At 44.5% G+C, this 19,431-nt stretch overlaps 1 protein-coding gene across 1 annotated transcript in view; it reads left to right on the top strand.

The window, feature by feature from the left end:
• Positions 1-19,431, top strand: part of kcnh2b (potassium voltage-gated channel, subfamily H (eag-related), member 2b) — a 295,325-nt gene that overhangs the window by 173,020 nt on the left and 102,874 nt on the right. The window contains exons 3-5 of the mRNA XM_038997228.1: positions 9,859-10,008; positions 12,752-13,231; positions 14,117-14,328. Coding sequence (XP_038853156.1) covers positions 9,859-10,008; positions 12,752-13,231; positions 14,117-14,328 — 842 coding nt within the window. The remainder of the gene's footprint in view (positions 1-9,858; positions 10,009-12,751; positions 13,232-14,116; positions 14,329-19,431) is intronic.

Genomic DNA, 19,431 nt, shown 5'->3' with positions numbered 1-19,431 from the left:
CCTCTGACACACCTCTCCTGGCCAAAACACCCACACACACCCCTCTCTCTCTATCCAGACTCTCCCTCCTCGCTCCTCACTGCCACAACTCCCCTACCAACATTCCTCTGACTATAAGGATTGGTGTAAGCATGGGATGGAAAGAGAGTGTCTACCATATCACACCAATCCAATGTTTTTACTGTATATCATTGAAGGGGAGTGATTACGTGAATGAGTGCACACTTTGAGGAGAAAGGGTATGAATCAGAATTTGCAACCAGGGCTATATCTGAAATGGCACCCTATTCCCTATATAGTGCGCTCCAAACCCAACAATGCAGTAATCAATATCAATGTAGCACAAACAAATGACATAAGGTAGAACAAAAGCATACGAGAAATAGAAATAAGAAAGTAAGAAGCTATATACGTACATGGTCAGTTCCAATACCATATTTACATACAGTACCAGTCAAAAGTACTCATTCCAGGGTTTTTCTTTATTTTTACTGTTTTCTACACTGTAGAATAATAGTGAAGACATCAAAACTATGAAATAACACACATGGAATCATGTAATAACCAGAAAAGTGTTAAACAAATCAAAATATACACTACCGTTCAAAAGTTTGGGGTCACTTAGAAATGTCCTTGTTTTTTAAAGAAAATAACATAAAATTGATCACAAATACAGTGTAGACATTGTTAATGTTGTAAATGACTATTGTAGCTGGAAACAGCTGATTTTTAATGGAATGTCTACATAGGCGTGCAGAGGCTCATTATCAGCAACCATCACTCCTGTGTTCCAATGACACGTTGTGTTAGCTAATCCAAGTTTAACATTTTAAAAGGCTAATTGATCATTAGAGAACCATTTTGCAATTATGTTAGCACAGCTGAAAACTGTTGTTCTGATTAAAGAAGCAATACAACTGGCCTTCTTTAGACTAGTTGAGTATCTGGAGCATCAGCATTCGTGGATTCGATTACAGACTCAAAATGGCCAGAAACAAAGTACTTTCTTCTGAAACTCGTCAGTCTATTCTTGTTCTGAGAAATGAAGGCTATTCCATGAGAGAAATTGCCAAGAAACTGAAGATCTCATACAACACTGTGTACTACTCCCTTCACAGAACAGCGCAAACTGGCTCTAACCAGAATAGAAAGAGGAGTGTGAGGCCCCGGTGCACAACTGAGCAAGAGGACAAGTACATTAGAATGTCTAGTTTGAGAAACAGACGCCTCAACTGGCAGCCTCATTAAATAGTACCGTAGAACACCAGTCTCAACGTCAACAGTGAAGAGGCGACTACGGGATGCTGACCTTCTAGGCAGATTTGCAAAGAAAAAGCCATATCTCAGACTGGCCAATAAAAAGAAAAGATTATGATGGGCAAAAGAACACAGACACTGGACAGAGGACCTCTGCCTAGGCCAGCATCCCGGAGTCGCCTCTTCACTGTTGACGTTGAGACTGGTGTTTTGCGGGTACTATTTAATGAAGCTGCCAGTTGAGGACTTGTGAGGCGTCTTTATTATTTATTTTTTGTTGCAAAAATGTCTAAAATCCCATATTTTTGCTTTGTCATTATGGGGTATTGTGTGTAGATTGATGAGGGGAAAAAATATTGAATCCATTTTAGAATAAGACTGCAATGTAACAAAATGTGGAAAAAGTGAAGGGGTCTACTGGCCCTGAACAATACACCTGTAAGCCACGGACCAATCAATTCCAGATGTGATTTCATGTTTCACTGACTAAAGCATGCTACATTTACTATGCTCTGTGTGGTTGGCTGAATGCATAGAATAGAATGGAATTTCTATTTCTATGGATGGTTGGAGCTTCACGTGCAATTGATTGACTCTGTATAGCACAAAGGATTTACCTCATTCAAAGATGTGGGAGTCCGTGACAACTTGTCATGCTCTGCCCCCAAGTGGTCCAAGTTCACAATGTGTGTTTGTGTGTGCACGTGCACACGTGCGTTCATGTGTGCATGTGTACGTGTGTGTGTAAGCTTGTATGGTGAGTGACTGAGTTTGTGATAGAGGACATGACACTTGTGTCAATTGTCAGTGTTCCAGGGTTGTCAGTTTAACCAGAGGGCTGTGGATATAAGTGGGGCTCTGTTGCCTTAGGAAATGTCAAGGCAGGGGAAATGATTTGCCAACTTTGACTTATAGCCAATATTTCAGCCTGTGGGGTGGGGGGGGGGGGCAATTCTCCCTCGTGGGGGACATTTCCCAGGTCTCCATGAGTACAAAGACTATTTTAGGCTTAGCGGTTAGGGTAAAGGGCCATCCACACCAAGGACGATAACTATAACATAACTATAACGTTAACGTTGGCAAGCATCCACACCAGCTGACAATTTATTGTTCTGCAATACACCTGTCAATCAACTGATCAATGCATCCAACTGCAGGGCTGTAGGCGTTTTAATAAGGTGAAAACACACACCATCAGTGGAGAATGCTGAGGGGAGGACGGCTCATATCAATGGCTGGAACGGAGCGAATGGAATGGCATCAAACACGTGGAAACCATGTGTTTGATATACTTGATACAATTCCACTTATTCTGCTTCAGCCATTCCCATGAGCCCGTTCTCCCCAATTAAGGTGCCACCAACCTCCTGTTACCCCATTACTTCTTCAATATACAGTACCAGTCAAAAGTTTGGACGCACATACTCATTCAAGGGTTTTTCTTTATTTTACTATTTTCTACATTGTAGAAGGATAGTGAAGTCATCAAAACTATGAAATAACACATGGAATCATGTACTGTAGTAATCAAAAAAGTGTTAAACAAATCAAAATATATTTTAGATTCTTCCAAGTAACCACCCTTTGCCTTGATGAATGCCAAGAGTATGCAAAGCTGTCATCAAGGCAAAGGGTGGCTACTTTGAGGAATCGGCTCAGCAGGTAGCCTAGTGGTTAGAGCACTGGACTATTAACCGAAAGGTTGCAAGATTGAATTCTGGAGCTGACAAGGTAAACATTTGTCCTTCTACCCCTGAACAAGGCAGTTAACCCATTGTTCCTAGGCTGTCATTGAAAATAAGATTTTGTTCTTAACTGACTTGCCTAATTAAATAAAGGTAAAATGTATTTTGATTTGTTTAACACTTATTTGGTTACTACATGATTCCATATGTGGTATTTCATAGTTTTGATGTCTTCACTATTATTCTGCAATGTAGAAAATAGTCAAAATAAAGAAAAACCCTGGAATGAGTAGGTGTGTCCAAACTTTTGACTGGTACTGTACATGTAATGAAAAAACCATTTAGAAGCTCATATTTAAATGTGGCAATTCAACAACAAACGCTGTTTAGCCTTCGCTCTTTTACATAATCTCATTGCTTCCCACTCAGCGTTGTTTCTACGTCATTTCAATGAAATTACGTTGAACCAACGTGGAATATATGTTGAACTGATGTCTGTGCCCAGTGGGTTGCCTCGTTGCTCAAGTGGTTTGCAAGTGGTTTCCATTTTTTCTAATGATTGTCAATTCGTTTGGATTTTCTAAATCACTGTGCTTATCTCTCTGCCTGTTCTCTCTGCAACCAGACCTATTTTACATTCAGCAGTTAACAATAGCAAGCCTGCTTCTCTCCACGAAAAGGCTATTAAGCATAGTATAAAAAATGCATGTCCTTTAGTAACCTATAGCTTTTCCTGGGATTTCACGTGAAGAGGAATAGCGGAGGGGCTTGCATAGCCTATAGTCAATTGCGCACGGGAACAGCTGGAAGAGAGAGGCTAGAGATGTGTACCCGAAGTAAGAAGCTAAATATTAGCTAGATATTAGGCCATTCATTAGCTAAATAGTAGGGCTATAAATATTTACCCATCAAAGTGCAAGAAAAAAAAGTTAACAGATTATGAAATGGCAGATGTTTTTCTCCAGGTAGTGCTCAGCAGTCCAGGACACGCAAAGCACCACGATCGATTAGGCCTATTGTTGTCTGGGGCTCTAAACTGCAGTGATGTAGGCTCATTTTAATAATCGCTCAAACGTCCTGTTTTGGATGCTTAGGCCTGATTATGCAACCATTTGGATAAATGATGGTTCTATTCTCGACAGTTTACACGGTCCAGAAAGTTACATTAGCAGGCTACTCATACGGTGTATTTCCATCACACCATATCCCTCTCTCTCCTTTCAAACTGTACTATTTTACATTGAGCAAAGAGCAAGCGGAAATATCTCCTCGATAGTCTAGTAGTAGTAAATAAAATCGTAAAATTAAGTGTGCAACAAGTTGTTGTAGTCTAGCTTTTCCTGGGACTCCAAGAGCTAAGGGGAATAGATGTAGCTGAGAAGCAGCAGAGAGGACAGGTGCGTAATTGCGCAAAGAGAACCGTGAATACAGACTAGAGATGAGTAGCCTAAATTAGTATGCAACCCATCATTCGTTGGCTAAATATTAGGCCTAACTCCGAAACGAATAGCCTATACTGAAGTAAATAGCCTATACCCAATGAATTTACACAGTGAAATATTTTTTAAATCAGATTATGAACTGACAGGTAGCCTGAGATAGTCTGCTCTCGCAGTCCCCGCAGGCACGGAGCTCGACAAGAAAAGTATCATACCTAGGCTATAACAACAAAATGCATTTCATATTTTTTTCTAGTGTGTAAATTTTAGTATAGGCTGTGTAAACTGAGGTGAATATGCCATTTAAACAACCGCTAAAAAGCACTGTGTTTTGAATGCATGTTTCGTCCGAAATAATAATGTAGCCTAGGCAACCATTTGGATCGGTAATGGATCGGTAATGGGTCATTTCTCGACAGTTTACAAGATCCAGAAAGGCACATTAGACTTTAGTGTGTATTTCTCAGGCTGTATCAGCGTTAACAGATAGGTCTATACCATCGGAAAATTGCCTTCTTATGCGCTGTTTGTCGTGGATCATTATTCCTCCCAAGTAGTCCTATAATTAATGTGGCCAACAATACGCTCACACATGCCCAGCTATTCAGGCAAGTTTAGCCTGTGCTCTGCCTATTCTTCATAGCCCCGTACGAACTATCCTGATCTAGCGAGCTCATATTCTGTTTTGCTACAACACAATGTGAACTCGTGAGAGCACAGTGGTTCGTTCGAGGCTCTCCTCTCCGAGCAGCCTTGCGCACCTAGAACCAAGAACGCTTCAATAGAACTCGTTTTTATTGGTTGTCAATGACAATGTTTCATCATCGGAGGGACAGGGAAAAAATCGCTCTGAAAGTGATCCAAACGATAGCTCTTGTTATCGTTCTCCAGTCTTTTTGTAGTTGTCGTTTTAGTGTTAACGCCCCTGCCACTTTAATTATATATTTTTATTATCGTTATATTTATCATAGTTATCATCCTTGGTGTGGATGGCCCTTTAGGGTTAGGGAAAATAGGATTTTGAATGGAAATACATTTTAGGTCCCCACAAGGGATAGTAAAACATATGCTGTGTGTGTGTGTGTATGAGGGAAGTTGTTGTGTGTGTGTTTGTGTGCGTGTGTGTCAGTTTGAGCAAAAGGGAAGATTTTAGTATGAGAGGAAATAGGAGATATTCATTGTCTCTCTTTTTGAGACATCCTCCTTCTGTGTGATGCTTCTGTCATCTCCCAGAGCAACAAAATAACCTGTTTGTCTTTGAGGAAGGATTGAGACCTAAAGTGGTTTTATTCCCACTGGGAGCTGCATTTCATAGTGACAGGTGTCAGCATCATTGAAAGTTGAATGTGTGAAACATTTTGGCAGTATATCCTCACTGGTGACAACGAGGCTGCATGTGTTACATCACAGCTTGAAGGTGACTGTTCTTTGAATTATTTTACATAGTGCACTTGAGCACTACTTCGCTTGAGAAATGCATTTTTTTTTGCAGTGGCTTTTAGGTAGCTGTCCTCTTGGTTGATCTGGGTAGTTATTGATATACAATGACAATCTGTGCTATGTAGTGTGGCGTGCACCAACTACTGTGTTATTATTTTCCCTAATGTGTATTTTTGAAGAGAACCTGTCTTGCTTTACTGTTGGCCCACACGACTTTGCACAGACTTAGAAATGAACTGCTGGCTTTCCTACGCCACTGTTTGCTCGGGGGGGTTGACTGAAAACCACTACAATCTTATCCTGGTGCATGTACAGTCTGTTGGCCACTAGAGGGCAGTGTTATCCTTGGAAATACAACAGCGTCCTAAGAAAATAACCTAACTAGATCCATCCCATACTGTACTTAGTGATTCTGTGATTCTGGCTCTGCATTGACACAAAACAATTATTTGGACAAATTCACATCAAGAGTCTCTATTGCAGTGTATTGTCACTTAAATCTTGTATTCTCTCCACAAAGGTGTCTCACTCTGTCACACCTCTCTCTCCTTTCCTCTTCACCTTATTTTCTCGTCAAGTCTTTTATTCAGTTTACCTCTCGCCTCAGCTCATAGACGCCGTCTATTTTTGTCACCAATTCCCTGTCGAGTCATTAATAACTTAACAGCCTTTCATTAGTGACTATGAACATTGTGTCGCTGTCACATACTGTATAATGACTTGATCGTGACAACAAAGTGATACGCAAGGACAATCATTTGATTCAAAGAGATGGATACTTCTTCTTCATCATCTGTCAATCTTGCCGTCCCCGAGCTCAGCTCTGCCCCCTTGACCCACCCAAAGGAAGGAAAGGAATGTCTAGCTTAATCTGTTATCCTCAATCCACTTGTTCCCTGCTGGAGATTACACGACTAGGCCCTAATCCCACACATCCCGGGGCGAAGAGAGATGGGCATTTCCTTTTTTGACAGGGGCACAGCGGTAGGTAAGGGTTACCTTGGGGGGGGCGGCCCAAGCCATGTTTTCAGTTCTCTAATCCCCTCTCATCCCCTGTAAGCTTTCCTAAAATGGACCTGGTATAATCCGCTCCGTACTCCGACCTATCGCCTCTGCAATTCTCGTTGAAATACTCATAGAATAGGATGGGTTCGACATAGTGGCACTCTTTACACTGCACGGGTGCCTTCTGTTGGCTAAACATTTGGCTACATTCTGATCGCCATGTTCTCTCAGCTTTCTCTTCTCTTTCTCTTCTCTTTGAGGTGTGTCAATTCATGGAAGTGCTTAAGAATAGTGATGTATCAACTGAGTGGACCAGTACCGGTTGGAGTCTAGGCTTTTTTACTCATCCAGGGTAGCACAATATAGTTACGTTGCACATCAAATACAGTCTGACACCCAGGCTAGAGTGTGTTGTGGACCAATTGCATGACTCGTATTGTGCCAAACGCACCCAAAGCTTGAAAACAAGTCCTGGCAGTGTTAGAACTGCGCTAGATTATCGGGTTATAAATGTTGGATTGAGTTCTGTGGTTCTCAGCCAGCTGGCCACCTGGATAAATGAGTTTGTCCCCTGATTACATTCCCATTCATCTTTCAGCTATTAGCATTGAGAGCTGGGGCTGTATGCCTTGGCATGGTACGGAACAAATAGGCCTCAATGTAACCTAAAACATACACTCTTACATGTACTTAGATCACTCATGTTCCAGGCGTTTAAAGAATCAGGACACACAAGTGTAGCCGCCCCACAGTCTGCATCTTAGGGTGGATTAGTCGTGTTAAGTGGGATGAAAAAAAAGAGAAAGCGTAGTGAATTGAAGTCAAATCCTCTTCCCGACTATTTATTAATCCTATGTGTGTGTGTGTGTGTGTGTGTGTGTGTGTGTGTGTGTGTGTGTGTGTGTGTGTGTGTGTGTGTGTGTGTGTGTGTGTGTGTGTGTGTGTGTGTGTGTGTGTGTGTGTGTGTGTGTGTGTGTGTGTGTGTGTGTGTTTTCCTGAGTGTAGCCTATGTGTGTGTATGTGTGAGATTTAATTGTGTTTTTGTGGAGGGTGCAGTGTGTGTGTGTGTGCATTAGTGGCCAGAGAAGGAGATAGGATCTACTAGGATTACTGTATAAACCCTCATGTCTGTCAGTAATAGATCAATTCATGAGATTTTGTATTACATTACATCTTATATATTGGGGTGGGCCAGTAACCGAAAGGTTGCTGGATCGAATCCCCGAGCTGACAAGGTAAAAATCTGTCCTTCTGCCCCTGAACAAGGCAGTTAACCCACTGTTCCTCGGTAGGCCGTCATTGTATATCATAATTTGTTCTTAACTAACTTGCCTAGTTAAATAAAGGTTGAATTAAAAAAATAGATTAAATGGTGCTAAGACAATTGAGGATGTAGTGAGTAGTTACATAGGCAGTTGCTGCGTAATAACAAAAGGTCCAACATTACCATGTTGCTATGTTACAAAGTCTGTAACTCCAGATGTAATGTATATCAAATAACTATATTTTGTTATGTGTAACTACTGTGTAAAAAAAGTGCCATGTGTCACACACACACGCACACGCACACGCACACGCACACACACACACACACACACACACACACACACACACACACACACACACACACACACACACACACACACACACACACACACACACACACAGGGCGTGAGCCAGATGATGGTTGTGTGGGAATCTATAATCCTCAATACAGTTTTCCCTGTTTTTATCCGTGTGGGTGATTACATAGAGGTCCAATCCCTTCCATGGGCCACACTCCTGTGGTGTGATGGCTCAGAGATGAATGACGGGTGGGCAGGGCACTAGACTGAACACGCACTCGTGTGTCCACAACACAGTACATTACTCTTTAGACTGCCGTGGCTGCTGTCCACCTCGCTAACCCTGTATGCCAACACCAACCCAGCTCCAGTCACTGACTACCGACCAGGTAAGGGTAAGGGCATGGGGTGAGGTAGGGCAGGATAGGATAAGGTTTTAAGAGGAAGGAATAGTGATGATTTGTCTTGGAAGACTGTTGAGAAATGAGAACCTTGGATTTATCTTTCACACATGCAGTACAGTTGAAGGTTTCTTGCATAGAATTAGGAATTAGAACGAGTCATTTTATAGGATCTCTATGGTTCCTTGTAGGTTTGAGAAGGAGCAATTGATATACATGACGTACTGGTGGGGTCACTTTACCGTGTCTTTTTGGTGGGGGTATCAGTGACAACCTTGTTGATGTCTTCATACTTTGAATTAATAAAACAAAGTTGATTGGATGCCTGATTCTTTCTGTATTCATGAATGAAGCTTGATTTTGGCTGAATGAGAAACAGACTGGCAAGCAATCCATGTTTCGGAGTGTTTTGACTGTTTTAGCAGTGTAAATACCAGATGCTGTGTTGGTAGAAAAAGGCTTTATGCTGCAACTTCTTTCTGAGCTGATAAAAGTACAGTATTGAAATGTCCACAGGGTCACTGCTGACATCCGCTACAGGCGTTAAAACCCAATCAACATGTGGCATTTCATTTCATTCAACCCTACTGAAACAGTCATTTCATTCAACCCTACTGAAACAGTCATTTCATTCAACCCTACTGAAAGAGTCATTTATTCAGACCTATTGAAACAGGGCTCTGTAGGTGGACAGCTACATATGGCCATTAAGTCTGATTTCATGCTCAGTAAAATAGATTTTTCACGCTCTTGTGAAGTGAAATCACTGTGGTTGTCTCATGGCATAGGCATTATGTAGGAATGTGCTCAAGCAAATCATGCAATGAAGTGAATTTCTACGTGTGTTAATGCGTTACGCATTCTCTCTTTTCCATCCCACTTAAAAAGACTAATCCACTCTAAAATTCATCCTGCATTTTCAATCCCCTGTATAACCTAAGTCATTTCATATATAGGAGAACATTTGGCGGGGGGGAGGGGGCCGTGTGTGTGCATCGTTATGTGTGTCAGTGTATGTGTGTTTATGTTTTGTGTCTCTCTTTCTCTCTTTCTGTCTCTCTGTCAGGTGTGTGTTTCCTGTGTCTGGTGGACGTGGTGCCGGTGAAGAACGAAGATGGCCTGGTGATCATGTTCATCCTCAACTTCCAGGTCATTTCAGACGACAAACAGCCCAACCAGGACCTCAACCACAAGCTGCCCCCCTGGCTCCCCACAGGTAACTCCAAGCTTCCCCCCTGGCTCTCCACAGGTAACCACAAGCTTCCCCCCTGGCTCCCCACAGGTAACTCCAAGCTTCCCCCCTGGCTCTCCACAGGTAACCACAAGCTTCCCCCCTGGCTCCCCACAGGTAACTCCAAGCTTCCCCCCTGGCTCTCCACAGGTAACCACAAGCTTCCCCCCTGGCTCTCCACAGGTAACCACAAGCTTCCCCCCTGGCTCTCCACAGGTAACCCCAAGCTTCCCCCCTGGCTCTCCACAGGTAACCCCAAGCTTCCCCCCTGGCTCTCCACAGGTAACCCCAAGCTTCCCCCCTGGCTCCCCACAGGTATCCACAAGCTGCCCCCCTGGCTCCCCACAGGTACAGGGTGGCCTCTCCTAATCTGCTCTGATCTCTCCCAATGTCATATTGTATCTGTTCTCTGAATTGATTTGAATGGAAAACATTAATTTAACCCTTGTCTTAAGGGTAAAAAATGACTCGCCGCTCACTATGTTTAACAGCAGAGAAAATCCCCTAAATGATATTTTTTTCAACTTGAAATTTGATGACTTTTCCTAGAGTGACCCCAACATTAGAAAAAGTGAAACATCGCCTTTGTTCATATTTCCATGAAAGCTGTACACCACCAGGGTACAACGATTGTTTTAGGGGCATTTTTGACCCGGCAGTTATAAAATCATTTACACACCACAAAAACCACAAAGACACACACACACACACACACACACACACACACACACACACACACAATGAGAAATTGAGATTATGTGTGCTACTGATTGAACTCAGCCAGCAGCTCCTGAAGAGGAAGATCAGCATGGTTGGCACAGTTAGAAAGAACAAGACTGAGCTCCCCCCTGCACTCCTCGCAACAAGGGGGAGAGAGGCCTTCTCATCAAAGTTTGCCTTCACCCCCACCACTGTAGTTTCTTACCTCGCAAAGAGGAACAAGAATGTGGTCCTCCTGAGCACACTGCACAAAACGGCTGTGATCAGTGATCGTGAGGACAGGAAGCCAGCCATCATCCTGGACTACAACCACAACAAAGGAGGCGTGGACAACCTGGACAAGGTGATTGGAACTTACATCTGCAGGAGGATGACTGCCCGCTGGCCCCTGGTCATCTTCCATAACATCATTGATGTGTCCTCATACAATGCCTTCGTGACATGGAACAAGATCATCCCTACCTGGATGCCTGATAAGCCGAACAAGAGGAGGGCGTTCCTGGAGCAGCTGGGAAAGGCACTTGTAACCCCACACATTCAAAGAAGGGAGCGCCTCCGGCTGAATCTTGTCCTGATCCACCTGAGGCTGCCGCTGGGGCAGGCAAGAGGAGGAGATGCCAATTCTGCCCCCCAAAGAAGAACTGTAAAGCAAATACTATGTGCTGCATATGTGAGAAATACATCTGCAAAGTCCATGCACACACACTTGCATACTGTCCTACATGTGCTAATTAGAGTTGATTGATTTATGTTCTTCACATTTTTGTTTTGTGTCTATTATCTTATCCTTATTTATTGTTCTTGTTTGCCCACACCCACAAGATGTATAATGGTTTAAAAAAATGGGAGAAGACTAGTATTTTGTAGTTGAATTCCTCATTGTACAGTATATAAGAATATATCACTATGTTGCAAAAAAGTTCAAGACTGTCATTGTTTCCCTTCAATAAAATGCATTCAAAACTACTTTCTGCATCTCTTGCAAAAAATATATATTTACACCTATGCAGTACCTTGAGCAATAATAATAATAAACCTCTACTTTAGTAAAGAAAACAATTATGATCGATGTGTTGAAATAAAAGCGAGTGGTGTCCACTGATTAAATGCAGTCTTTCTGCAATGTGAAGAGGAAAAACCCAGATATTCACAAAGTTTGTGATGAATGACAGGTTGTTTCTTCACGCAAAATAGATTTGGCATTGAAAATTCAATTAAGCTGCTTTATTTTAGGGGTTTAGTGAAGGCAGGTCATTTTTACCCTTAGGATAAAGGGAGTATACGGAATGTTAAGACTACACAAGGGTTAAGTAAAATGCTGAAAAATACATGCTGAACAAAAATATAAACACAACATGTAAACTATTGAGCTGTTGCCAGTGAATTCAATGTTCATTTCTCTACCATAAGCCACCTCCAACGTAGTTTTAGAGAATTTGGCAGTATGTCACAACCGCAGACCATGTGTAACCACGCCAGCCCAGGACCTCCACATCCGGCTTCTTCACCTGCGGGATCATCTATGGGGAAGGGGGTGGGGTGCTGAGGAGTATTTCTGTCTGTAATAAAGCCATTTTGTGTGGAAAAACTCATTCTGATTGCCTGGGCCTGGATCCTCATTGGATGGGCCTGGCTCCCAAGTGGTTGGGTCTATGCCCTCTCAGGCCCACCCATGTCTGCGCTCCTGCCCAGTTATGTGAAATCCATAGATTCATTTATTTAGATTGACTGATTTCCTTACATGAACTGTAACTGAAATTGTTCTATGTAACGTTTATGTTTTTGTTCAGTATAAGTAATCACTCAATTACATTTTTTAAAGATTGTTGGATAATCACTCAATTAAATTGAGTTCAGTTCAATTTATTGCTCTCTGGTCTCTTCCTCCTTTCCTCTTTCCCACTCACTCTCTTTCTCTCCCTGTCGGCCTTTTTATCACTCTTTTTTACTCTCTCGTTTTACCCCCCTCCCACTCTTTCTCCCTCCCTCCCTCTTTCTCGCTCTGTAGGCCAAAGGCGTGGCTTCAAGCTCCGCCTGCCCTCACTTCGCTCCCTCAGCAACAGCAAAGCCTCTCTGGACGACCCAGAGACAGGGCGCCTCCCGGCCCCTGGCTACCCCAACCACGAGTCCCTGGCTCTGGGAGAGCTGCTCTCCCTGCCCACATTACCTCCGGGGCACAAGAGCTCCAGTAGCACAGGCAGCAGCAGCAGGCCGGTCCTCTTGTGGCCCGAGGACCAGCGCGGCCTGCTGGGCTCAGAGCCTCCACCGTCCGCCGCCCCCTCGCTGCCCCCCGGCCAGTCGCCGTCCCGCATCGCCCTCCAGACGCTCAACCCGAACGTCTCTCTGTCCAACTGCAGTCTGTCACACAGTCGCTCCCGCGAGAGCTTCCACAGCATGCGGCGGGCGTCGTCAGTGGATGACATCGAGGCCATGCGGCCGGCGTCAGACCGGAAGTACAGCACAGCCCATCCCATCCACAGCAGCACAGGTAGGGGAGGAGGGGGAGGGTAGGGGGGCATACTTCAAATGGCATTGCACCCTGAGAAAGCAAAAGCACCATCTCCTTTCCTGTATTTGAGCTGGATACCAAACACCCACAAACACACAGAGGTAAAGAGTGTGTGCGGTAGGAATTTGTGCGTTGTCTTTTAGAAGCTTTGAAAAACACAACAGGCACCTACATTCCCTGGTTGTGTTTAACCACAAACATTTTAGCCTGTGCTGTGGCCAACTACTTCTAATGAACAAGAACAAGAAGTTGGCTGCTGCACAAACGGATCTGGACCCCCCCCCCCCCCCCCACCTCAGGCCAACCACTTACCGCTCATTGAGCTTTAATGCTAAATTGTACATTGTAATTAATGAGCTTTAATGCTAAATTGTAATTATTTCGCCTCTATGGCCTATTTATTGCCTTATCTCCCTACTCTTCTACATTTGCACACACTGTACATGGATTTTTCTATTGTGTTATTGACTGTACGTTTGTTTATGTGTAACTCTGTGTTGTCGTTTGTGTCGCACTGCCCAGTTGTAAATGAGAACTTGTTCTTAACTGGCCTACCTGGTTAAATAAAGGTGAAATAAAAATACATTTAAAAAATGAGGTCAATGCATGATTCATGTGATATGTCAAAGTTACAAGCTTAGGATGTGGTTCTAATCACACCTGGGTTGAAATTCTATTTGAAATCACAAAAATAGTCGTGTGCCATATGGGTGAGCTTTGATGTTTTGGGACGATTATATTGTTTCCATTGCACCGGGCAAGCTCTATCAAGCACAGCTAAAGTACTTGAAACAATTTCAAATAGTGTTTGAACCCAGGTGGTCCTGATGGTCTGGACAGTCCTCTGACAGTGTGTTCTTTCAGGGGCGGTGAACAACAAGTCCAACATCCTCAACTCCACGTCGGACTCGGACCTCATGCGTTACCGCACCATCAGTAAGATCCCTCAGATCACCCTGAACTTCGTGGACTTCAAGGCGGACCCCCTGATCACGCTGCCCCCGGGGGACATGGACATCATAGCCCCCTGCAAGCTCATCGACCGCACACACCACGTCACCGATAAAGTCACCCAGGTACGAGGGCCGTCCATGTGTGTGTTCAGTGTGTGTAAGCCAAGTGTGTGTGGGGGTGGTGCGTGAGGTAAGGTGTGCTTATGGACTGCTGTGGTTTTCTTCATTTCCTCTGTCCGGGTTTATACTGTGTGTGTTTGCTGAAGCCTGGCATGCATCACCCAGGTGGTAGCGTCTCATTGGTGGGGGATGGGGTGAGTTACCCCACAAAGCGTCGGTTTGTAGACCTAGTGAAAACGCTTGGCGAATACAATACTAGTGGATTGGTGGTTGAGATCTTGGGTTCCTGCCCTGAGTGGAAACCTGGTGTGGAGGCTTGCTGTGGCTATATTGGTGTCTTCAGTGATCCTTGTCTGCGGTGAGCCAGGGTGTGGCTAAGGCCTCAGCGCTAGCTAGCTTGATTGAATGAGAAGCGGATGTATGGCGCTCAGATTAAACAGTGACCGATGATTCTGTCGCTATGGCGTTCTCGTGTGCGTTGCAGAATAACATGTAATTGCGTTATAGGGACAGTAATTCATATGATGTGAAAGTGGGGGCATGTTCCACAGTTGGACACCTCTTTTTAATTTGCTTTGTTGCACAGAGATTGAATTTACTCATTAAGGGGCGTTGTAGTATGAAGTAGAGGGGAAATGGGAAAAGGGCAAGCATAGACAGAACGATGGAGAGCTGAGCAAGGGAAGAGAGTGGCTTCGTGACCTTATCCAGAGAAACTGGATAGTTAGTGCATTCATCTAAGTGAGACAACCACATATCTCAGTCATGGAAGCTATCAGCAGATCAGCAAAGTCAGTGCTAGTAGGAACAGTTAAGTGCGAGTGTTAGTTAGTTGTTGTTGTTTTGGGGCGGTGAGGGGGGGCTGCTGTGGGATGGATCAAGATACTTCATGATACTTCTCTCTCGCTCTCTCTCTCTCTCTCACTCTCTCTCTCTCTCTCTCTCTCTCTCTCTCTCTCTCTCTCTCTCTCTCTCTCTCTCTCTCTCTCTCTCTCTCTCTCTCTCTCGCTCTCTCGCTCTCTCTTTCTTTCTCTCGCTCTCTCTCTCCCCCTCTTCTCTCTCTCTCTCTCTCTCTCGCTCTCTCTCTCTCTCTCTCCCCCTCTTCTCTCTCTCTCTCTCTCTCTCTCTCCCCCTTTCTTTCTCTCGCTCTCTCTCTCTCCCCCTCTTTCTTTCTCTCGCTCTCTCTCTCTACCTCTCTCTCTCTCTCTCTCTCTCTCTCTCACTCTCGCTCTCTCTCTCTCTCTCTCTCTCTCTCTCTCTCGCTCTCTCTCTCTCTTTCTTTCTCTCGCTCTCTCTCTCCCCCTCTTCTCTCTCTCTCTCTCTCGCTCTCTCTCTCTCTCTCTCCCCCTCTTCTCTCTCTCTCTCTCTCTCTCTCTCTCTCTCTCTCTCTCTCTCTCTCTCTCTCTCTCTCTCTTTCTTTCTCTCGCTCTCTCTCCCCCCTTTCTTTCTCTCGCTCTCTCTCTCTCCCTCTTTCTTTCTCTCGCTCTCTTTCTCTCTACCCCTCTCTCTCTCTCCCTCTCTCCCTCTCTCTCTCTCTTTCTCTCACTCTCTCGCGCTCTCTCTCTCTCACGCTCTCTCTCTCTCCCCCTCTTTCTTTCTCTCGCTCGCTCTCTCTCTACCCCTCTCTCTCTCTCCCCCTCTTTCTTTCTCTCGCGCTCTCTCTCTCTCTCGCACCCTCTCTCTCTCTCCCCCTCTTTCTTTCTTTCTCCCTCTCTCCCTCTCTCTCTCTCTCTTTGCATGCTGGGAGTGTTTGGGAATTGTATGAGCGAAGGAGCGCGTGTGTTGTGTAGAGTTGGATTTCAGAATTCTTTCTTTCGGTTTTTCTTTCTTGGTGGCATTCTTTGGTTTCTTCTGTGCATGATTAAGATTATTATATATTTTTTTTGTGTGGTAGAATTAAGTATTTAGGTTTTTTCGTATCGAAATTACCTTGATTTTGGCGGGGATGGCTTCCAGAATTGGAATGCCGTCCCTGTCACTTCGGCACGGCTTTAGGTGTGTTACTGAAGCTACTGTCACGGTGGAGGAGTTTCTGGTCGCCGTAGGAGAGAAGGTAGGATACGATAATGTTGCTTATGCGTCACGGATGAATAAAGCGGTGGTGGTATTTCTTAAGGAAGAGCGCCTTGTTGATCGTATGGTTGAGCAGGGCGTACTTCTTAAGGGAATGTTTATTCAAGTTACCCCGCTTTTTTCTCCGTCAACAAGGGTAACGATTTCAAATGTACCACCGTTTATTCCAAATGAGCTATTGGAGCGCGAGTTATTGCGCTTTGGGAAGTTTGCAAGCTCAATTAAGGTTGTTCCGTTGGGTTGCAAACACCCGGCGTTGAAACAGGTTATGTCGTTTCGGCGACAGGTGTTTATGTTTTTGGACTCACCGGAGCAGACTTTAGAGATATCGTTTAAAGTCAAGTATGACAATAGAATGTATATGGCGTATGCTAGTACGGGTAGTCAACGGTGTTTTGAGTGTGGGGATGTTGGCCATAAGCGACATGCTTGCCCGAAAAGGGAGAAGGCAGAGGGAGGGGCGCAGGTGGTCATCGTAACGCCTGGGCCCACTGATGTAGGGAGAGGTGGGCTGACAGTGGTTGAGCAGCCACAAGCACCTGTTGCCGAGGAACAAGTTATCCGTGTTGAGGCCACGAGTTTGCAACTTGTATTAGAGGGAGATGTTATGCAGCAGAAAAATATTGTTGTAGAAGGTAAGGATGGATCTGAAGAGCCAGTTCCTCAGACTGGTGAGGAGGTGCCCAGTACGAGTACTGGGGCACAGGAGGGGGTTCATATGGAGTTAATCTCACAGGTAGTGGAGGAGGTGCCCACTACGAGTAATGGAGTACAGGAGGGGGTTCATGTGGTGCTAATCTCCCAGGTAGTGGAGGAGATGCCCACTACGAGTAATGGAGTACAGGAGGGGGTTCATGTGGAGCTAGACTCCAAGGGAGTGGAGGAGATGCCCACTACGAGTAATGGAGTACAGGAGGGGTTTCATGTGGAGCTAGGCTCCCAGGTAGTAGAGGAGATGCCCACTACGAGTAATGGAGTACAGGAGGGGTTTCATGTGGAGCTAATCTCCCAGGTAGTGGAGGAGATGCCCACTACGAGTAATGGAGTACAGGAGGGGGTTCATGTGGAGCTAATCTCCCAGGTAGTGGAGGAGATGCCCACTACGAATAATGGAGTACAGGAGGGGGTTCATGTGGAGCTAGACTCCAAGGGAGTGGAGGAGATGCCCACTACGAGTAATGGAGTACAGGAGGGGTTTCATGTGGAGCTAGGCTCCCAGGTAGTAGAGGAGATGCCCACTACGAGTAATGGGGTACAGGAGGGGGTTCATGTGGAGCTGGGCTCTCATGTAGTGGAGGAGATGCCCACCACGGGTAATGGGGTTCAGGTGGGGCTAGTCTCCCAGGTAGTGGAGGAGATGCCTGGTACGAGTGATGGGGTGCAAGTGGGGAGTGTTGAAAGGGATGTGGTAGAGGGGAGTCAGTGGTCTGTGGCCTCAGCTGAGGAGGATCAGGAGAAGGATATGGATATCTCTTCTGATATGACAGCAGCTGGTGAGGACTCAATTTATGATCTAGAGGAGGTAAATGGGTTTCTGGATCAGACTTTTGGGAAATCTGTCAAATTGGCAGAATATTTTGATGTTGATAAGTTTGTGAGGTCAGCTGTGATGTTACAGAAGACGGTGGGGTTAGACCAGTTGAGTGAGAAGAAGCGGTTTCGCTTGAGGAAATTTGTTACTGCTGTTACAGCAGCAAAAGGTGGTGGGAAACGTGGTCAGGTTAATAAGAAAAAATTTAAATAATGATGATGATCATGCTTCATAGGGTGTCTTTTTTCTCTTTGGTTTCTCTGTGGTATCTTCTGCTTTTCCTTTCTCTTTTCTACATGGAGGTACTAAGGGTGGGCTCTCTCAATATTAATGGGGGAAGGGACAGGAATAAGAGGGCTTGGGTTTTAGAAGAAATAAAACAGAAAAGGCTTAATGTAGTTTTCCTACAGGAGACACATAGTGATGAGGATAATGAGGTTGACTGGGGAATGTGGTGGGAGGGGCAGCATATACTCAGTCATGGTACTAATTTCAGTGCTGGGGTGGCCATCTTGTTTTCCTCAGGTTTAGGGGTGACTGTGATATCTACAACAGAGATTGTCAAGGGTCGGGTTTTATTGGTCAAGGTGGATGTTATGTTTTTTTTTTTTTTTTGAATGTTTATGCTCCTAATGAGGGTACAGAGCGTCTTGTTGTGTTTGATAAAATAAAAGAAACCTTAAGACAGTGTGACCAAGAGGGGTGTATGGTTTTAGGGGGGGACTGGAACTGTACTGTGGATTTTACTGTTGATCGCAACGCTGAAGAACCTCACCTGCGGTCAGCCACTTTCCTGTCTGGCCTATTAACTGAGTTAGAGCTTTCTGATGTGTGGAGAGTAAGGAATGCAAAAGTTAGGCAATACACATGGTTGAAAGTGAATGAAGGTCGTGTCAGTGCAGCAAGGTTAGATAGGTTGTACGTATCTGATCAATACTGTAGTAGGGTTGGAAGGTGTGCCATTACTCCTGTGGGTTTCTCTGATCATCACATTATAACTGTTGATATTCACTTGTCCTGTCCACGAAGGTCATCACCTTACTGGTATTTTAATGTTAAATTGTTACATGATGTCAAGTTTTGTGAAAGGTTTTTGTTGTTTTGGGAAAAATGGAGGGTTAAAAAAGGGAATTTTGAGTCCTTGAGACAATGGTGGGATGTTGGGAAGGCCCAAATACGAGTATTTTGTCAACAGTATACTGCTTTGTCTCAAATTGAAGTTAAAGAGACTATCAATGCCCTTGAACAGGACATCAAATCAATTGAATTGAAGCTGCTCACTCAGAATGACCCTGGACTAGTCATGAACTTACAGGACAAGAGACATGAACTGAGGTCGTTTCTGCATGAAAGAGTGAAAGGTGCCTTGATTAGGTCTCGTTTCGCTTCCCTCAAGGATATGGATGCTCCTAGTGCCTTTTTTTTTAACCTTGGACAGTCGAAATTACAACGTAAACAGATGGTCTGCCTTCGTCTCCCTGATGGGAAGGTGACCACGGATG

The sequence above is a fragment of the Salvelinus namaycush genome, chromosome 7 (genome assembly GCF_016432855.1).
Source record: "Salvelinus namaycush isolate Seneca chromosome 7, SaNama_1.0, whole genome shotgun sequence".
In the NCBI taxonomy this organism is placed as follows: Eukaryota; Metazoa; Chordata; class Actinopteri; order Salmoniformes; family Salmonidae; genus Salvelinus; species Salvelinus namaycush.
Note: the sequence above shows the minus strand (reverse complement) of the source record. Positions and strands in the feature narration are given on the sequence as shown.